Raw genomic sequence first — 20724 nt, 5'->3', positions numbered from 1 at the left:
CTGATGTGCACAGACCTTCTCTGAGAAATGTAATTGCGAAGTGACTTGGAACCCTTTCCCATTTCCTTCCTAAGTGAGGTGAGTCATCAGGCCAAAATCATAAACCAGAACGTTCCTGAGAAAGAGATGTGTCTGCCCATTTCCAGGTTCCTGGATAAGACCCTTCATTTCTCACAATCAACTCATACAAAAAAAGCTTTGGGTATTTAACTACATGTAATCATACCATGATAAAATTGGCGGAAAAGCGTCAAGATAGTGGTTACTTGTGGGGCAGGAAGAAGGTTGCGATTGGAATGAAGCAGCTGTGGGGCTCCTGAGGTGACTGGCAAGGCTCTGTGTCTTACTCTGGGTAGTCATAGTCAAGTTGTTCTTTTAAGGATTTATGAAAGCTATGCATTTGTTTCATGTACGTTTCTGAATCTGTGCTGTCTTCTGCAATAAAAAAAAGTACGAAAATTTACATCTTTTCAAATGTGTGCATTTCATCACAGGCTGGGTTGGACTATATAACCTCTAAACAACTCTTTAAACTCTTAAAATTGTGTGATTATTATTCCTATGATAAAATCACTGAAAAGGATAACACTATAAGGCACTTTCTATTTAATAGTCTTTTGAAATACCCAGGTTTTAAAAAATACAGAATTTTCTAGACCAAGCAGATGGATTAAAACTTTTTCCCCCAGATTCACATTCCTTTGATTTTTCTATTGTAAAGAACAGAAGCCAAATACTGAAGTCTTACCTCCGATGTATTTCTAATTCTTTCTAATCTTTCAGTATGTGGATGATAGTTTTCTGGGCCAAGAGCCACTGGGTGTGTGGCCTTCTCAGTGCTCTCTCCTGGTCATGAATCCCTGGAAAGCACAACTAACAAAGTCACCAATTAAGCTGTACACTGACCACTTGTCCAAAGATCAGATATGTGTAAAACGGTTGTGTCTGTAATAACCCAGACCTAACAACCCGAATGCCTTTCTACAGGTGAACGGACAAGCGACTTGTGGAAGAGCCACATCATGGAATGCCCGCTACTCAGCAATTAAAAGGCAAGGAACTATGGACATGAGCAACATGAGCAGATCTCAGCATAAATATCCACCATGCTGAGTAAAAGGTGGCAGACTCCATCCCTCAAAAGAGAATATACTGTATGATTTCACTCGTATGAATTTCCAGAAGATGCAAATAATCTAGAGTGACAGAAAGGAGTTTAATGTTGGCCTGGAGGCGCGGAGGCAGGAAGGGGTGCGAGGTAAGATGTCACAAGGAGGCACGAGGAAACTTAGGAGTCTGATAGAGATTTTCACTCTTGATTGTGGTGATGCTCTCAGGGCATACACGTGTCAAACCTTACCAAATTGTACACTTTAAGATGTTTAGTTCACCGTATGTCCATCAGTCCTCGATAAGGCTGTTTTTCAATAATGTTGTACTGTAGACAAGGTTCATCCCCCATGCCCTCCCAACTTCAGATCGTGCTGTCCTCCTAAGGCGGGGGAGAACAGGAGACGCTACTGTCCTAACCTGCACTGACAGTAAGCTTGCCCCGAACAGATTCCTTGACCAGGGTTATCGATGCTGTTTAAGGGAGGTAATGCTACCTTTCGGGAGAACAGGTCTGTAATGCAGAGTCCCAAATACCTGAGTCCTGTCCTTCACTCGCCGGCACACCACGTGTCCCTGGGAAGAGACACAGATGAGAAGCTGAGGCAAAGAACACTGTTCTGGCACAGCCACACCCCACCATGTCAAACACTACTCCGGCATCCAGGACACGGGCAGTCGTATCTTCAAGTGGAAACACTGGTGTAGCAGCCTTGACTGCTCCTGTCCGAGGACTTCTGCAGCCGAGGCTCTGCGGGTGGGTGCTCTAGCCTGGGGAAGGCTGAACACCTGCTTGGCTTCTCTCTTCTCCGACCCTACACCAGATGAGCGCTCACCGCTCCCATTCGAGGAAGGCCGTCTCAGGTGAGCCAGTCGGAGGAGAGCTACAACCTTCGTCCTGAAGACGGGATCAGAACTGGCATGGACTCGTCTCAGATCTCTTCAGGTCAGGGCGAAAAGCAAGCCTCAGCCACCTCACCATTCCAGCAAGTTCACAGGAAGCAAGAGCAACCTCGTAAAGGAAATCCACCCTCCCGGATGTTCCGCAGCCCTCAACTGTTCCACAGTGTGACCAGCTTCTATGTGCGATGGGATACAACAGCGTCTTGTATTTAAGATAACCCAAAGCCATCAGACTTCACAATCTGTGACATCTTCAAAACACCAGGGTAAATGGAATTCTGTGGGGAATAACAAAACTTTAATGGAGTAGACCCACGGTGTGTGAGAAACCACAGGAGGGGAAGCACTCAAAGACACGTGCAGCACGGCACTGATTAACTTTATAAAAAGATACAAACTGCTTATGTACAAAAACCTCTTTGAGTCCTTTATTAACGTTTGGAGATGTGCGGTACATACGATTAACAGCATCACACCAGCTATAGAAGTACAGATAACCAAGAATGTACTTCAGGACAGGGATCTCAGAGCAACTTACGGTGTTGCCGGCTCGGCACCTCCACAAAAACCCAACTCAGACACACGCAGGACAGACAATATAACAATTTCACTGTGAAATGGTTCTTTAAAAAAACGACGAGACTCGATAGTTCAAACCCTTTAGAGTGTGAGATGTGGCAGGTCGCTCGGTGCCATGGCACTGCTTTCGAAGGCCAGCTTGGGCATCTGAAGGGCAGACGGAGTAAGACCCGGCTGGGGTGAGGGGAGAGGTCTGAGTTTCAGTGGAGAGAGAACAGATGGTCCGAGTGGATACTTTCAGTCCAGGCTCAGAATAGGTCCTGCAGGAATCCATCAGCTAAATTCAGTTTGTCGGCTGGAAGGCCGAGAAATGCCAGCCGGTCATTTGTCACTGATTTCAACCGGGAGACACTGATGCATCACAAGTCACGTGTGGGACAGGAAGTGTGGGAGGGAGCCGCCTGGAAGAGAGACTGGCATCCACCGTGTCGGACCAGCTCTGATCCCGCCGCGTCACTGTGCTACGGGTCCCTCTGCTTTCACATGTGAATTAAGGAAAATCCACTTTGCAAATAACTGGAGCCCTCCCCCCACCCCCAACGTCATTCTTCATCAATTCTGTTTTCAGAGTCCTGATTTGGGGTCTAGACTTTTTCCTTTCGCTTCAATTTTGACACCTTCTTGACAGTGCCGTTCTTGTTTAGAAGCTTCAGGACGCGGTCTTTGTGATCTAAGACCTTGAGCATGGAGTCTCTGGCCTCGCTGATCTGATCCATCACGAGCTTACACCTCTGCATGTTTCCCTGGAACGAGAGACATCATGTCACCAACCGTCATCTTCAAGACAGTGTGGTTTTCGTGTTTCTGATAATGCGGGCGGAAGTCAGTAACAGGTTTTGACTCAAGACATTACTGGACGAGGGAGGGAAAAAGGGAGCAGTTAAGAGAAGAGGGAGAGGACCCCTTCAAACCTGTATTAGTTCATTTATTCGGTGTAAATCATCATCAGTTGCTGCTTTTTTCTTTGGGATAATCCCTTCCTGTAGGTTGGTGAGTCTTTCATAAACGTCGTGTTCTAGATTCGTCTGCAACAAACAAGAGGGCGTTGTGACCTCAGAGATTCTCTTTGTTGTCAAACTCAGGCCAATAAACCCACCTTGAATCACCTGTGTAAACTGGGAAAAGATCTGTTTCGCTGATAAAACTGTTTCTTCCAATGAATAAGGTACAGGACAGCAAGGAAAACCGATCGACAACAATTTACCCCACAATTTGTTGTAAGGCACCGTCCACCTTCAAGGATAACTTTTAAATACTGCCCTGAATTCACAATTCCTCTGCAAAACAAGTCTACAAGTCCTGTATTTCTGCTAAATACAAAAACTAACCATGGCACTACTTCTTTTTTTTTTTAGATGAAAGTACTGGAGAGTGAACCCAGGACCTGATGCATGCTAAGCACTCACCCTGTCACTGAGCTATACCCTCCCCTGGCACTACCTTAAAAAAAAACAAACTCAGTAAAGACAATGTTCTTTAGATCACTCTATTCCAAAGATGGGCAAACTCTGTGAGGTTACCATTTTGATCGCCTCCTCTTTACCCTGTTGGTGAAGGAAGGACTGCCACCCCAGGGGGATGGAAATGGCAGACAGGTGAGATCAACAGCAGTTTACTGGTCAATATACTTACAGCTGAGGGGAAGAGGACACTGCACACCACGCAGGGCCACGTGGGGGCTGCACTCCGTGAACCAGCAGGGGCTGCAGGAGGCAGGCTTTGTAGTATCCAGGGGGAGAGGTGCCCCCGGTGCTCACGGGAGGGTGTGACTGGCTTACTTGAATATCGCAAGTGGGCAGAGAACTGAGGCCCACTATTTGTGGAGAAGTGGGACCGCTGTTGGTCCCATGATAAGGAGCAGAATGGCGAGGGGTGGGGCTCACTGTCAGACCGTCACACCACAGTTAGAGGCTCCTTGATCAGATGTCACAGCAACACGTCTAACACAGAACCCGAACTGCAGGTCTCACACCACGGCTGTTCAATAGATTGCAGTTATGGGTACCAGAGCTAAGATGTGCTCAGATTACAGTACATCCATGGAATAGACAGGATAATTATGTTACACAGCACACACAGAACTTCCACCATGACCCGTGTCAACTGGGAATGCTTCAGAATGACTCAGGGAATCCAGCCGCCCCAGCATGACGTCACAGCTGCGGGAACGCCACCTACCAGCTGCAGCAACTGGGCGGCACACAGGTGGACTTTCCAGCCTTGGGCACGACAGGAGACTCCTTTCTGATTAGCTATTTCCTGCAGCATAGCTTTCTTCTCCTCTGGAAACGTTAAAAAAAAAAGTGTATTCTGATTTTTAGAGTGCTAAAGTCATTTGCGTTTAAGACACTATTTTCTCAAAAATGTCTGCACTTAAATATCTTTAGATCAGTCCTCTGCATTTAAGTCATTGAAGATACAGGTCGTGACACGAATAAGAGCTCTTTTTGTCCACCCTAGAGGAATTCTTCAAATCTAGTGAGTTCAAAAGAATAAATTAATATTCTAATCTCTTAAAAGAAGGGAAGCGGTCTTGAGTGGGTCGGAGCCATGGCATGTGTGATGCTTGGAAGCAGGTGGAGGCTGGGTACGAAGTGGTAGCAGCTCCAAGCTGTTGTCTCGACCTTGGAGAAATCACAGGGATCAAATCGGAGTAACATTTACGTTTGGGCAGAAAAGCCCAGCAACCAGAACTGTAGTAAAGTAGGTGTGAACTGTATCGTTTGGACTGGGGAAAGGCAAACCAGGACTGAGGGGCACTTGTCGAAGGTGCGTTTAGCTGTATCTGTGAAGTTTGAATATTACTGTTGCACTAGGACTCAAAATGTATTTACATGTTACATGGAAAATGAAAAATTATTTTAAAAATTAAAAATTTTACTTAAAAAATTAATCTTGAAAAAAAATCTATAGACTGTCAAAACCGATACAATGTACAACACCAAGACTGAACACTGATGTGAATGATGAACTCTGGGTGATGATTAAATGTCAGTGTAGGGTCATCAAATGTAACCAAAGTACCACTGTGGTGAGGGGTGTCGACAGCGGGAGGCTTTGCATGTGTGCGGAGTGGAGGGACATGGGAAATCTCAGTCTTCCTTTCAATTTTGTTGCGAACCTAAAATTGACAAGTTTTACTTCTTAGAGCAACTGAAAAAAAAAACCCTCATCTAGGCAAATAATAGCATGAATGTGATTAAAAAATTTTTAAACTTTTTGAAAAAACTGTAGGCTCACATGTAATTGTAAGAAATAACTCAGGGAGATCCTGTGCTCTCTTCATCCAGTTTCCTCCAGTGGTGACATCTTGCAAAACTACAGGACCATATCACAGCCTTGACATTGAGAGAATCTACTGACCCCAGTCAGGTGTCAACCAATTTCAGACGTATGTTTATTTCATTATAAGCATTCAAAACCCTTTTTGGTTTGAAATAATTATAGATTCACAGAAGCTGCAAAGAAAGTATAGAGGTTAAGTCTAATAAGGGATTTGTATCTAGAACACAGGAAGAATTCTTACCACTCAATTATAGAAAAGATAAACCAACTAAAAAAGACAAAAGATCCAAACAGACACATTTCTCCAAAAAATATATACTAAGGGCCAACAAACATGTGATGGTATTCAACATCATTAGGCATTAGGGAAACACAAGTCAAAACCACAGTGGACAGCCCTTCACATGGTGGATACCCCTTCACAGCCATTAGGACGCTATAATCAAACAAGAGGCAGTAAGCGTTGGTGTGGATGTAGAGAAATCAACATTTCATGTGCTGCTGGTGGGAAAGGAAAATGTACTCGTTTTGGGAAACAATCTGGGAGTTCCTAGAACGTGAAATATAGTTACCAAACAACTCAGAAATTCCATCCCTAGGTGTATGCCCAAGAGAAATGAAAACAGGGGTTCACACAAACATCTGTACACAATGGATTGCAGCACCATTATTCAAAATAACCCCCAATGGGAACAACCCAAATGCCCAACAAGGGATGAACGAATCAATAAAATTCAGTATACATCCATAAAGTAGAATATTATTTGGCAAGAAAAAGGAATGAAGTATTGATACATTCTACACGGATGGGCCTTGAAAACATTACGTCAAACAGGCTGGTCACAGACACCTGATAAGTGAAATGTGAAATGTCCAGCACCGGGACATCTGCTGAGATGGAAAGCTGGTGAGAGGCTGCCTCGGGCTGGAGGCAGGGACGGGTGAAGACGGCAGGACTGGGGAAGACGGCTAAGGGCTGGCGAGCTTCTTACTGGGGTGATGAAAGTGTCTTAAAACGAACTGCAGTGACAGATGTGGAACTCTGGGAATACACTAGAAAATCACTAACTGTATGTTTTCAAAGCTGAACTGTATGCTACGTGAACTACAACAAAGCTATTATTGGAAAAAAGACAGTAAGGGAGGTCAGGAGGTCCTGCTTCCCTATTTTCCCCCACTGTTTACATCCTAATGACAACAGTCCAGTACGGCACCTAGGAAACTGCCACTGACGCAAAGTGAGTGCGTGTCACAGTGTCACACGGAGATTCATGTGACCCCAGCACAGTCAGGATTCAGAACTCTCCTGTGCTATACCTTTACGGTCACACCACTCCTCCCCTACCATCCCCCCTAGGTCCACTGGTTTGTTCTCTATCTGTGTAATTTTGGCATTTTGAGATTGCTGTATAGATAGAATCACATGGTATTTGGGGGGGGTAGTATGTGTCCTGACATCGGCTTTTTCCACCAAGCGCAGGCACAATGCCCTTGAACCCATCCAGGCTGTTGCATGAGGAAGAGTTCTTTCCTTTCCGTTCCTGGGCAGTTCTCCATGGCGCCACAGTCTGTTTAACCACTTAGTGCCATTTGTGTTGTTTCCAGCTTCTGGTTATCATCAAAATTTGCTATAAACACTTGTGTACGGATTTATGTGGAGACACAGGTTTTCAGTTTTCTGGGATGAATGGCCAGGAGTGCAAGTGCTGGGTTCTATGATACGTGCATGTTTAGTCTTTTTTCTTTTAAATATTTTAATTTTTAATTTTTATTTCTTTTTTTCTGGGAGGGGGGAGGTAATTAGGTTTATTTGTTTATTTAATGGAGGCACTGGGGATTGAACCCAGGACCTCGTGCATGCTAGCATGTGCTCTACCCCTGAGCTGTACCCTCCCCCAGTGTCTATGTTCAGTCTTTATGAAACTGCCAAACTGTTTTCCAGAGTAGCTCGGTGATGTGGAAGAGACAACTGACTTGTGATGTGACAGGTTCTACTGAGCTGCTCCCCAGTGGAAGTGGTGAAATATTTGAAATAACCACCTAAACCTCTGGGAAAGGTCTTCAGGGCAAACAGCAAGTGCAGAAACATCTATTCGAGCAAACCTACAAAGTGTGTAAGAACAGCAAGCCTGCGGTCACCAAAGCGAGGCCCTTCCCTCCCTCCTCCTTCCTCCAGCGGAGACCCCACTCCAGACCGCTGCCGCCCGGACCCAGGGCCCCTCTCCTCCAGCGGCTGAGGGTAAGGCTCCCCTCTCAGGAAGAGCGGGGCATTTCACACCTCTGCTCCAGGGCTCTGTCCCAGGGCAGGCTAACTCATATGGGGGCTCCCTCCTTCTGTTCAATCCCCACTTGTGGAACGGAGACTGCACTGGGACAAGGCGGCTGAGAATGCTTCTCCCGGCTTGTGAAACGGTGGCTTCGCACTAGGAGCAGCGAGCCCAGTGGACTCCAGGCTGCTCCCTCCTCCCTTCCCTGAATGCTCATCTTGGAGCAAATTGTTACTGGGAGGGAAGGCTGCCACTGTCCCATCTTCACCAAACCCCTCCATCTCCAGGGCCCTGGGCGCAGAGAGTCTGCCTAGAAGGAGACCCGGGAAGAGTGGAGGGGGCAGTGAAGGGCAGTGCGAGGAAATGCACAGAGCTACCGAGACACAGCCCAGACTGTGGGCTGACTAGTCTGCAGGAGAGAAAAGAGGATAAGACGGCTGGCAGGAGCTCTCCTGGGGGCAGAGCAAATATCACACACTGAACTCACAGGCCATTCCGGCAGGGAGCTAAGGTACGACGGGGTGAGTCTGCAAAGGAATTTGTGTTCCAGGGCAAATTCCAGGACTGCGTTCTACTGGATCAAATGGCAAGCAATTAGTGCGGCTTATCAGCTGGATGTGGTCTGGGAAACAGTGGGAGAGAGCCCTACTAACGTCACTGTCACCCCAGGACGACTGTGGGCACACCCAAAGCTACGCCTCCCTCAGGAGTAACACCAGAGGCTTAACACTTGGTGGTGCCGATCGGGTGGAGGTGATTAGATTTCACTACAAGAATCCAGCCGGTCACTAAACAAACAAACAAGCAAATAACAATAACAAGTCTTGGAAGAGGTAGGGAGACTGGTACCCAGAGGTCCTACAGGGTATATTATCTAAAATGTCCAGTTTCTAACAAAAATTATGAGGCACACAAAGAAACAGGAACGTATGACCCATACATGGGGAAAAAGGGACAAGGCACCAGAATCTGCTTGAGAGAGTGACCAGGTATCAGATTTATCAGATTTCAAAGGAGCCATAACAGGTAAGTTCACAGGATGAAAAGAAAGCATGAGCAAAGAATTAAAAGAAGGTGTGATCATCATGTCCCATTAAATCGAGACTATCATTAAGAAGACAGAAATGACTTCTTAAGAAAAGAACCAAGTGGAAATTCTGGAGTTAAAAAGTACAAAAGTGACACCAGAAATTAACACAACGTTGTAGATCCACTATATGTCAATAAATAAATAAGTCAATAAGAAAAAAAATCTTGCCTTTGGTTAAATATTAAGTTAAAACAAATACAATGAAATTTTCAAAATCCAGTAGAGGGTCTCAACAGTAGATCTGAACTGGTACAAAAGAGAATTAGTGAAGTTGCAGACAGATGGATAGAGGTCAGGCAAGCTGAAGAACTGAGGGAAAAAAGAAAAGAAGAAAAATGAACAGGGCTGTAGGGAAATGTGAAACACCATTGAGAGCAGCAACACATGGTAATGAAGTGCCAGAAAAAAAGAGAGAAAGGAGAAGAAATATTCAAAGAGAAAATGGCTGAAAATTTCCCACATTTTCTGCAAGACGATCACCTATATACCGGGGAAGCTCAAGGAGCTCCAAGTATAAGAAATGAAAAGATATTCACAGACACATCACAGTAAAAATGTTCCAAGCTGAGAAAATCTTCAAAGCAGCAAGAGAAAAAAATGAAGCATCCCTTACAAGATAGTGGATGAAATTAACAGCCGACTCCTCAGAGGAAACAATGGAGGCTGGAGGGCAGTGGGACAATAGATTCAAAATGTTCAAAGGAATGTATGTGAGATCTAGTTTCTCCACATCCTCACCAGCACTTGGCGTTAGGGGTATTTTTAATTTCCGCTCTTTTGATAGGTATCTCAATTTAAATTCCTCTAACAGCTAGGGATAAACATTTTGTAAAAACTAGATTTCATTGTTTTCTGTTCCAGGATCCAGGCAAGACACCACATTATACTTCCTTGTCATGTCTCCTTAGACTCCTCTTGGCTTGTTGGTTTCTCAGACTTCCCTGGCTTCTGATGACCCTGACAGTTTTAAAGAGTCCTGGTTAAGTATCTCATAGAATGCCCTTCTATTCAGATTTGTCCAATGTTTCTGTTAGGATTAGACTGTGCTTACGGGTTTTTGAGAGGAGACAGAGAAGCCTCACTGTGAAGGGCACGTACTATTAACGTGGTTCATTGCTACCGACACTGACCTTGATCACCTGGCTGAGGTGACATTTGTCAGGTGCTCCACTGTAACGTTACTCTTCCCCCATCCTCTTCCACACTGCACACTTTGGATGAAAGTCACTACACAGCCCACACTTACGGACTAGGATTCATGTTCCCCTGAACATCTCAGTGGCTTGCCATCCATATGTTCTCTTTGGTGAAATGTCTCTTCATGCTTTGTCCATTTTCTAACTGGATTATTGTTTTCATTACTGTTAAGTACTGAGATTTTCTAATATATCTTAGACATGAATCCTTTATGCGATACGTGGTTTGCCAGTGTTCCCTCCCAGTCTAGAGCTTGCTTTTCATCCTCCTAACAGGGTCTTTCACAGATACAAAGTTTTTATGAAGTCCAATTTACTGTTTTTCTTTTATAGATGGTGTTTTTGGTGTCATGCCTTAAGAACTGTTCACCACACCCTAGGTTCTCTTTGAAAAGTTTCGTAGTTTTGTATTTTGTGTTTAAATCTATTATCCATTTTATCTATGTTGAGTAGTTTGTATAAGGTGTGAGGATTAGGTTGAGGTTTTCTTCTTTTTTTTTTTTTTTTTTTGGGAAAACATTTGATGCCCAGCACCATTTGCTAAAAAGACTCTCCTTTATCCATTAAATTGCTTTTGTGCTTTGCTCAAAAACCAGTTGGGCATATTTGCAAGGATCTATTTCTGCATTTTCTATTCTAATCATCTACACATCTATCCCTCTGCAAATATGATGCTGTTTTGAGTCCTGTAGCTAAATTAGATTTATTATTGGTAAGAATGATTTCTTGTTTTTCAAGACTGTATTTTAGTTCCTGTGCCTTTCCATATAATGTTTAGGATAAGTTTTACTGTATGTAAAAACCTTTGTGATTTTGGTAGGAACTGTAGTAAAAGTTATCGATCAATCGAGGGAGAAGTGACATCTTTATGTTGAGTTCTTCCTACGGTGAATGCTGTAGGTCTCTTCATTTCTTTAGATCTTCTTTCATTTCTTTCATTGGCATTTGGCCATTTTCAGTAAATGTGTCCTGTATGTGTTTTGCTCGATTTGTACCTAAGTATATCATTTTGGGGAGACAATTATAAATGATAGTATGTTTTCAGTACATTTCCACAAGTTTATTCCAGGTTTCTACAAATACAGTAGATTTTTGTGTGTTGATATCATATTCTGTGACCTTGCTGAAATTATTTATTAGTTCCCAGAGATTTCTGGGGTATAATCCTTGAGATTTTCTGTGTAGACAATAATTTTATTTGCAAATAGAGACAGTTTTACTTATTCCTTCCAATCTGTACAGCCTTTTATCTCTTTTTCTTGCTTTCCAGGCTAGCTAGAATTTCCATATCTATGTTAAGTAAGAGCCGTGAGAGAAGACAGCCTTGGCCTCGTCTATTTGCTAATCCCAGGTAGAAAGCATTCAGTCTTTCACCATTAAATACAATGTTAGCTCTCTCTTTTTTTGGCAGATCTTTTATCAAGTTGAAGCAGTCTTCCTCTTTTCTTATTTATGAGATGTTATCATGAAAAAGTTCTCAATCTTGTCAAGGAAATTTTCTGCCATCAATTGATATGATCATGTGATTTTTCTTCTTCTGCTTTCATTGTGGATTGAACTGCTCTCTCCAAAAGGTATGTTATAGTCTTAACTCTTGGTACCTGCAAATGTGACATTATTTGAAAGAGGGTCTTTTTGCAGATGTAATCAAGTTAAGAAGAAGCCATACTGAATTAGGGTTGGCCCTAAAGCCAAAGAGTCAAGAAACACAGAGGAAAAATGCTACATGGAGATGGAGGCAGAAATTGGAGTAATGTGGTTGCAAGCCAAACAATACCCAGGGTTGCTGGCAATGACCAGAGGCAAGGAAATACTCTCCTCTACAGTCTTCAAAGACGGCATGATCCTGCTGATACTCTGATTTTTGGACTCCCAGTCTCCAGGATTGTAAGAAAATAAACCTGTTGTTTTAGGCTGTCTAGTTCGTAGTTCTCTGTTGTAGCAGCCCTGAGAAATTAATACAGCCTATTTTTTGAGGGGGAGGATTAGGTTTATTCATTCATTTATTTTAATGGCGGTACTGGGGATTGAACCCAGGACCTCGTGCATGCTAAGCACACCCTCTACCATTGAGCTATATCCTCCCCCCTCTATATAGCCTATTAATAACAGTGAATTAAGCTGACTTTCAAATGCTGAACTAGCCTTGCATCAATGTAACAAATCCCACTTGATCAAGGTGTAAAATTCTATGTATGTATTGCTTGATTCAATTGGCTAACGCTTTGTTAAGGATTTCTGCCTCTGTATTCATTGAGGAATATTGATCTGTAGCTTTCTATCTTTGTACTCTGTCTCATTCTTGCATCAGGAAAATTGGTGTTGATTCTTCCTTAAATGTTTGGCAGAATTTCTCAGTAAAAGTATCTGAGTCTGGAGATTTCTGTTTGGAAGATTTTAAATTATGGATTCAAATGATTTAATAGTTATAGGACTATTCAGATTGTCTGTTTCTGGTTGAGTTTTGGTAGTTTGATTTTCCAAGGAATTGGTCTATTTCATCTAAGTGGTCAACTTTGTAGTATTTCCTTATTATGCTTTTAATGGCTGCATACTCTGTGGTAATGTCCTGTTTCGTGCTGATACTCATGATTCATGTCTTCTTTTACCTTCATCAGTCCTGCTAAAGATTTATTAATTTTACCAATTTTTTCCAAAGAATTCGCTTTGTTCACTGATTTCATTATTTTTGTTTCCAATTTCACTGATTTCTGCTTCCTTTACTATTTTCTTCCCGTCCTTGCTTTATGTTGCTCTTCTTTGTCATTTTCATTCGGTTTTTAGTATTTTTAAAAATTTCCCTTGAGATGTCCTCTTTGACCAGTTATGCAGAAGTGTGCTGTTTAACTTTCATGGCTTGGAGGTTTTCCTGTTACTGCTCTGCCACTGATTTCTGGTTTGTTTCCCATTATGGTCAATGAAGATACTGTATGTGTTGTCAATTCTTCCCAATCTGCTGAGGTTAATGATTCTGAGTGTGGTCCATCTTTACCTGTCCTGAGTGCACAGAGCATGTGTTCTGCTGCTGTTCAAGTGTTCTGCAAACGTCTGCGTGATGCTGGTTGGCTTCCTTCCTTCTTTCCTTTTCTATATCCTTGTTGATTTTCTGTCAGGCACTTCTGCCAACTGCCAAGAGCTGCTGACGTTCTAACTATAACTGCACGTTTGTCTATCACTCCTTTCAGCTGTTTTTGCTTCATGTATTCTGAAGCTCTTGGTTTTTGTTGCCTATATATTTTTAACTGGTATGTAGTGTCTTTGTCTCTAGTAACTGTCCTTCCTCCGAAGTCTACTTTATTTGATATTAATATAGCCACTCTTGTTTTTTGATTAATTTTTGCACTGTATATATTTTTCCATCCTCTTACTGTCAATCTATCCATATAGTGTATCTGAACTTTCTCAGAGACAGAATATAGTTGGAACTTTGGAACTATTTTTTTTATCCTCTCTGCCAATCTGTGTTTTTTAAAAAAAATTTAAATTTTTGTACAATTTTAAAAGGTTACTTTTCATTTACAGTTATTACAAAATACTGGCTATATTTTGCATCTTGTACAATACATCCTTGAGCCCGTCTTACACACAACAGTTTGTACCTCCTACTCCCCTAACCCTTTACTGCCCCCTCCCCTCACTGGTAACCATTCGTTTGTTCTCTGTATCTGTGACATAAGTGATATCATATAGTATTTATCTTCTCTGTCTGACTTATTTCACTTAGCATAAGCCCTCCAAGTCCATTCATGTTGCTGCACATGGCAAACTTTCATTCTTTTTTATGGCTAAGAAGTATTCCATTGTGTATACACACCACATCTTCTTTATCCAGTCATCTGTTGATGGACACTTAGGTTGCTTCCATGTCTTGGCAAATGTAAACAATGCTGTTATAAACTTTGGGGTGCATTTTCAAATTAGTGTTTCCCTTTTCTCCAGAACACTCCTGGCAGTGGAATTGCTGGGTCAGATGGTAATTCTATTTTTAGCTGTTTGAGAGACCGCCACACTGTTTTCTACAGTGGTTGCACCAATTTACATTCCCACCAAGTGTGCACAAGGGTTCCCTTTTCTCCACATTTCCGTCAGCATCTGTTGCCAATCTGTACTTTAACTGGTATATTCAGACTATTTTTGTTTATGGTCATTACTGACATGTAAAGCTAAGTCTGCCCTGTTATTACTTGTTTTCTGTTTGTTTCCTGTGCTTCTTGTTCCCTTTTCCTCTCTTCTTTCCCTCCTGTGAATTACCTGTTTTTAGAATTCCATCCTGATTTCTTTATATGAATATGACTTTAAAGTTCAGCCAAAGCAGTTCAATTAAAGTTTAATAGTCAAAAGACTTGGAGGTGGGGAGGGTATAGCTCAGTGGTAGAGTCTGTGCTTAGCATGCATGAGGTCCTGGGTTCAATCCCCAGTACTTCCTCTAAAAATAAATAAATAAATAAAACAAGTTACCTCCTGCCCACCAAAAAAAAAAAAAAAAAAAAAAAAGACTTGGCACAAGGTGATAAATACGTACATATCCAAAGAGAAGATTCAGGAATTACTAATATTTTCAGCTGTCAAATTATCTTTCTTGAGACAGCTCTTGAAGAATGAGTCCCAATAAGCAGTAAGAACCTTCTAATATGGCTTAAAGTGTCACCAGGGAAAACTGTAAGTATTTTATTGCTAGGATGGAATTCTCGTGGTGTGGAGAGATGTTTAGCGGCTCAGGTCCTGCTTCTGCCAAACCAAAGAGGGTGTGAAATCCCGCCCTCTTTTCAAAGCTTGGGGTATACTTGTGAGGAAGAAAAGCTGGGCAGTGCAGCCCCCTCTGTGCTTCTGTCCAGAGACTGAACCGCCAGGACTTTCACTCTTGCTAACAGGCACGAGTCAGTACCATCCAACTCAGACTCATCTTGAGGGTCAAGGAAACCCTCAGAGAAGTTTCCAAGTAGAGTTTATATGAGGGAACGGGAAACATGACCAATTCTCTGAAAACATAAACTTTCTGTGCAAACAATTATACCTGAGATTAATGGTACAAAGTCCATAGAAATAGTTGCAGATATTTGCAAGGTACCATTAGCCATTTTTATCACATGTGTGTGGGTTTATTAGGATGTTATTCTCAAGCTTAACAATAGAAACATTTACTTAGCGCCTGCCCTGGACCATTCCAAGAGCTTCACACATGTTAAACAAAAGGTCTTTTGGAAAATAAACTTCCTGGGGCTTATGACACCTGTATATCTGAGCATCCAAGGGACTACTGTGGACTGCTTCAAATAATCTAGTGGGCTCTTCCCCAACGACTCTAGGGGCTAAGGGCTAAGGAGGTCGTCTGTCACCACCTGGGGAGCTGGTAACACATGAACTTAACTAAAAGCAATGTTGTCACTTACTCCCTAGACTGAGTGTCCAATAAAAGTGCACACAGCTTTCTGAGGCAAAGGATGATTTTCCAAATTTTATACTCAACTGAATATTTTGCTTAAGTTAAACACTAAAGTCTCAAGATTTCACTTTATTATTTTTTTTTGGACGGGGGAGGTAATTAGGTTTGTTTATTTATTTACACGTTTGTTTTTATTGGAGGTACTGGGGATTGAACCCAGGACCTTGCTTGATAAGCATGTGCTCTACCACTGAGCTCTACCCTCCCCTGCTAAAGTCTCAAGATTTTATAACAAAAATTTATGGCTCTTTTTGAAACTGGAAAACTGTGATTCTGTCTTTTTATTCTACTGTGGTTTCAATACAGCCCACTGGAAGACCAGCCACCTGCATGAACACCGGACATTTCTGGGGAGACTGACCTTTGACCCGGACGTCGCTGTACCGCTGGAAGTGGTGGTAAGCAGCTTTCCAGGGGTTCCGATAGTGGCGGAGCAAAGTGATGGGGGGTCTTGGACGCACGGGGACATACCTCACACCTTCTTCATCTATTCAAGAGAGAAGAAAAAGAAGGTGTTGAACAGCTTATTACCCATCTGCAGCAGTTCCCCCGGGACGGCCCCTGCAGGTGCGCTCCGGCGGGGACACAGCCCCGGGTGGGACATCTCCGGCGGGACTGCATTGTGGGGGGAGGTCCGGGGACCCAGCTGGCCGAGCGGGCATTACCGATGTACTCCTTGGGAGGAGACTTGCGCTTCTCGGCCTTCACCAGGAGGCTCTTGGCAGCGGACTTCTCGTCGTCGGTGCTGTTGGTCTCCATCATCTCCCCCTCTTCCGTGGAGATCACGTGCTGCTGCTTGCGTGGCTTCTTCCTCGGGGAGGCGCCCGGCGGCAGGTCACTCGGCGGCATGGATAAGTTGTTAGCCAGCAACGCGAGGGATGGAGACACGGTGTTGGTGGCCAGGGGAGGAACTGCTGTCAAGGGAGAAGAGTGTGCACGCGTGTGAGAACCCACACACGTCGTGGGGAGCGTCAATGGTGTCCATCCATGTGGAAGACTGACAGGAAGGCAAGCTAACACTGACTGCGTCCTCCCAGGTGCCCAGCACAGTGCTAAGCACCCTAACTGTGGCAGAGGCTGCCAATGGTTTCCTAACACCTCAGCTCCACCCTCCTTAGCACAAGTGAGGAGCCCTCCTGGGAAATGGGTGCGTGCAACCCAGCGGAAACTGCATTTACTAGTCTCCCTCACAGTCAGGTATGGCCGTCTGCAATGCAAATGCAAGTGCTCTGTAGCATTTTCAAGAGGTTTCCTTAAAAGCAAGAAGGCATGACCCACTTGTCTTCTTTCGGTGCCCCTGGGACTCAGATGAGATAGCTGGAGTTCCAGCAGCTATCTTGAATCAGGAGCACGAGGGTCAAAGGCTGAGGGTAGTAGGGGCCTGGATCTCTAATAATTTTATGGAGTCCACATACCATCTCTGGACTGTTTGCCTCAGGATCTGCTTCAAGGGAGATGACAAAAGCTTCCATGTTCAAGCCACTAGTTTTCAAGCCTCTGAGCATTAATTTCTAGGCGATAGCCCATGATCTTATATACTCTTACAAATAATCTGAGCAAGCAGGCATTCTATTATCCGCCAGCTGAAAAGATGAGAAAACGCGGCACAAATTGCGCGGGCAGGAAGCAGGTGAGCTGGGGGCGGATGGAGGCGGCTGGCCTCGGAGACTGCACTCCTGAACCACTGCCTCCAGACAGACGGCATTCTTAGGATGAAGTCAACAATGTGTGTTCAGGCCTCAACTCTTGCACCGCATCCGGGCCCATCCTTTCCCTCCACATGCTCCTCGGCCACCCACTCCCCATAGTCATACCCTAAGCCCCGTCATCACATCTCAGCTTCCAGCATCTGACTTTCCAGCCCAAACCAACCACCCTTCCAGGTCACTCCTCTCAGTAACTCACCTCCAACACTTCCTTGACCCCATCAGAAATTATTATCCAGTAATCACACCACTATTTTGCTGTCTCTCATCCCTCTAACGTCCCCTCCCTCCTCTCCCTGGGTTTTAATTCTCCCATCAATTTGATTTGCTTTACTCATTTACTGTCCCCTCTCTTGCTTCACTGCGCTCACTGAGCAAAAGGACAACAGCTTAAATCCAACTCTCCAACTAGTCTGCACCTATGCAGAGGGGTGGACCAGAGAAAGACATGAAGCAGGGCTGATGGGGCTCAGGTTAGCGTGCTCACCGAGCTCGGGTGGGCCGTCGCTGCTGCTGGACAGACCCCCATGTCTGCCAAGTCATTCACTCTCTACACCTCCAATACCATCCTCACTCTCAGCTCATGACCCTGCTTTCTACTTTACTGGAAGAAAAAAACCCCAGAAATAATCAGAAGGAAACGGCCGTAAATTCCCACCACATACAGCACCTGCCTTACCTGCATGGTGACCAAGAATCTCCTGTCTCTCAGTGAAGGTGGAGCCCCGCCCACTCTCACCTCCTCAGACCCGGCTCCAGGACTCTCATCTCTTCTCCCTGCAGCACCAAGCCTTCCCGCCCTATTCTGTCACTCTCGTGAACACACAAATCCTACTTCCTCTCGGCATCATTTCCCTCCGGGTACTGAGTGCCCTTCCTTTTGCTATCGCTTTATAACAAGCCCCTCAAGTGCTGTCTCTGATACTCCACTCCCAGGAATTTTTCTTTTGAACCCACTCCCCACCCTGCTGTGCCCAACACCATCACATGGAAGCTGCTCTTCTCCAGATCTCCACAACCATTGTGTTGCTAAGTCCATCAGTCACTGCTCGGTCCTCACCTTCACTGGTCTCAACAGCTGGGACCCTTTTCTCTGTAGTATTTCTGTCCTGGCTTTCCAGAATATCACCAACTCCAAGTTTTGTCCCTGTCACTCCGGCCCCTCCATGCGGTCTCCTTTGCTGGCTCCTGCCTCTGCTCCCGCCTCAAAATGGTGCAGGGCCCTGAGGCTCAGTTCACAACTGCTTCTTTCTTATCAGCGCTCATTCCTCCGGTGATCTTATCCAAGCTCGTGGCTTGAAACATAATTCATACATACAATGACTACCCCCCAATTTCTACTGGCAACTTAATTTTCTTCGAAAAGCTAGGCTCAGGGATCCAACTGCCTACCTGGTGAGTCCATCTGGAGGTCTGACGGACACCTCGAGCTCACCAGAGCAACCCCCCCCCCACCTACAAACGCCGTCCCTGCAACCTGCCCCTTAGCTGACACCTCCATCACTAAGAGCCACAACTTCACAGTGGACACTAATGCCTTTCTCTCACAGCCTCCAAGCTGTAAGGCAATCCTTTCAGTTCTGCTTCAGAAATCCATGCAGGAGCTGTCTGCTTCAACCACCTCTGCTGCCACTTCCCCGGCCGAAACCTTCACCCGCTCCCTGCAAGTAACGCAGCAGTCTCAAAACACATCTCCCCACCTCCAGCCTCGTCCCCACGGTGTTTCTGCACAGCGGCCAGGGCTTTCTGTTGAGAGGAGAGGTGACCTCATGTCTCTCCTCTGCTCAAAACCCTCTAATGACAGGTCCCCCTGCCACCCTCGGCAAAGCCAAAGTCCTGGCGGTGGCCCAGAGGCTGTCACCGCCGTGACCCTGGTTCTCTGACCTTGTCTCTGCCACCCCCTCCGTACTGAGCTCTCCTGCCTCCGCCTCCTTGCTGCTCGCTGAGCACGGCAGGCAGGCTGCATCTCAGGCTTCTGCACTTCCTGCTCTCTTGGTTTCAAAAGCTCTTTTTCCAGGGATCTTCGTGGTCAGCATCTCTTTAATGTCCCTACTCAAAGATCTTTTCCTGAGTAGGGCTTTCCCTTTAAACTCTTTAAAAAATCACAGCTCTAGCCCTAGCTTTCCCTCATATTTGGCCCCAGCTGTATTTCACTGCCTGGCACCCTTGCTAGAATATAAGCTCCCAAGGATGGAGGTGTGTTTGTTTTGTACAAGGCGGTGCCTTCAGTGTGATTCTGTTTTTTCATTCTACTGTGGTAGAACAAAGTCTGGTGCGGAGCCTGCGGCTGAGGAAGGACTCCTGCTGGCTCCCTGCAGAGAGAGGTGAGGGGAACTTTCAAGAATGACAGACGCACAGCAAGGCGGGGACCACCACATCACTCCTCCGAAGTTATCCACCGTGCCTCTCCATGGAAGTGCGGAGACTACATGTGGGTCCCACAGGAGGACAATGCAGGCACCATAAATGGAAATAAAGCAGCCAACGAATGAACAGCAGGTTTAAAACCTGCAGATGCAGCGTGGCCACATCTCTTAACTAAGCATGGGGCACGGGAGATGGGGACCTCCACACAGAGAGGCAAGGATGGGGGCACGGGGCCACCACAGTGCAAAGCAACTTGCTCTCCACTTTGGCTTTGTCTGTATTTCACAAATTTCATACCCTGAATGTTACTTTTGTAGTCAGGAAAGATAAGATTTCACAACACATTATTTAAAAAACCCAGAAAACAAAATAGAGAATCTCCAAAGTGACCTGCCTTTCACAAACTGGAAGTTTAGAGCTGAGAAGATGAGGGGGAAAAGGTAATGAATAGGTTTAAGAGTTTACTAGTCACAAGATCATCAAGAGACGATTTTCAACAAACTTACGTTACTGCATACGCAAGGCAACAAAAATCGGTAGGGAATAAGCTATAAATTAATCAGCATTTAGCCACGACCATATCTTGAGTCCCTTCAACATGATAGCATTTAGTTAATGCATACAGAAGATATGTTTAAAGATACTCTTGTTGAAATGATGATCTTTCTCATGACTTTGTAAGAGATAAAATTAATTATAAAAGGGCAGCAAAATGGATTTAGTTTTCAAAGATGCTTAATACTTTTTCTATTTATGAAGAAAGAATGAAATGCAGATT

General features: G+C 44.5%; 1 protein-coding gene and 1 long non-coding RNA gene across 12 annotated transcripts in view; one reads left to right on the top strand and one right to left on the bottom strand.

Annotated features, from left to right (window-relative positions):
* Positions 1 to 2414: 2414 nt before the first annotated feature.
* The window catches only part of SAP130 (Sin3A associated protein 130), a 72963-nt gene continuing 54653 nt past the window's right edge, over positions 2415 to 20724 (bottom strand). For 9 of the 11 annotated variants that reach the window (XM_072960777.1, XM_072960779.1, XM_072960782.1 and 6 more), the window contains 5 exons: positions 16539 to 16787; positions 16235 to 16360; positions 4771 to 4874; positions 3504 to 3617; positions 2415 to 3335 (listed from right to left, as the gene is read on the bottom strand). In XM_072960777.1, coding sequence (XP_072816878.1) covers positions 3177 to 3335; positions 3504 to 3617; positions 4771 to 4874; positions 16235 to 16360; positions 16539 to 16787 — 752 coding nt within the window. In that variant the 3' untranslated portion in view covers positions 2415 to 3176. The remainder of the gene's footprint in view (positions 3336 to 3503; positions 3618 to 4770; positions 4875 to 16234; positions 16361 to 16538; positions 16788 to 20724) is intronic. The other 2 variants (XM_072960780.1, XM_072960781.1) reach the window with 1 other exon arrangement.
* LOC140696308 (uncharacterized) lies at positions 16385 to 20072 on the top strand. Its single transcript, XR_012072452.1, has 2 exons — positions 16385 to 16440; positions 19841 to 20072. It is a non-coding gene; the product is annotated as an uncharacterized lncRNA (long non-coding RNA).

This window comes from Vicugna pacos, chromosome 5 (genome assembly GCF_048564905.1).
Source record: "Vicugna pacos chromosome 5, VicPac4, whole genome shotgun sequence".
Taxonomy (NCBI): domain Eukaryota; kingdom Metazoa; phylum Chordata; class Mammalia; order Artiodactyla; family Camelidae; genus Vicugna; species Vicugna pacos.
Note: the sequence above shows the minus strand (reverse complement) of the source record. Positions and strands in the feature narration are given on the sequence as shown.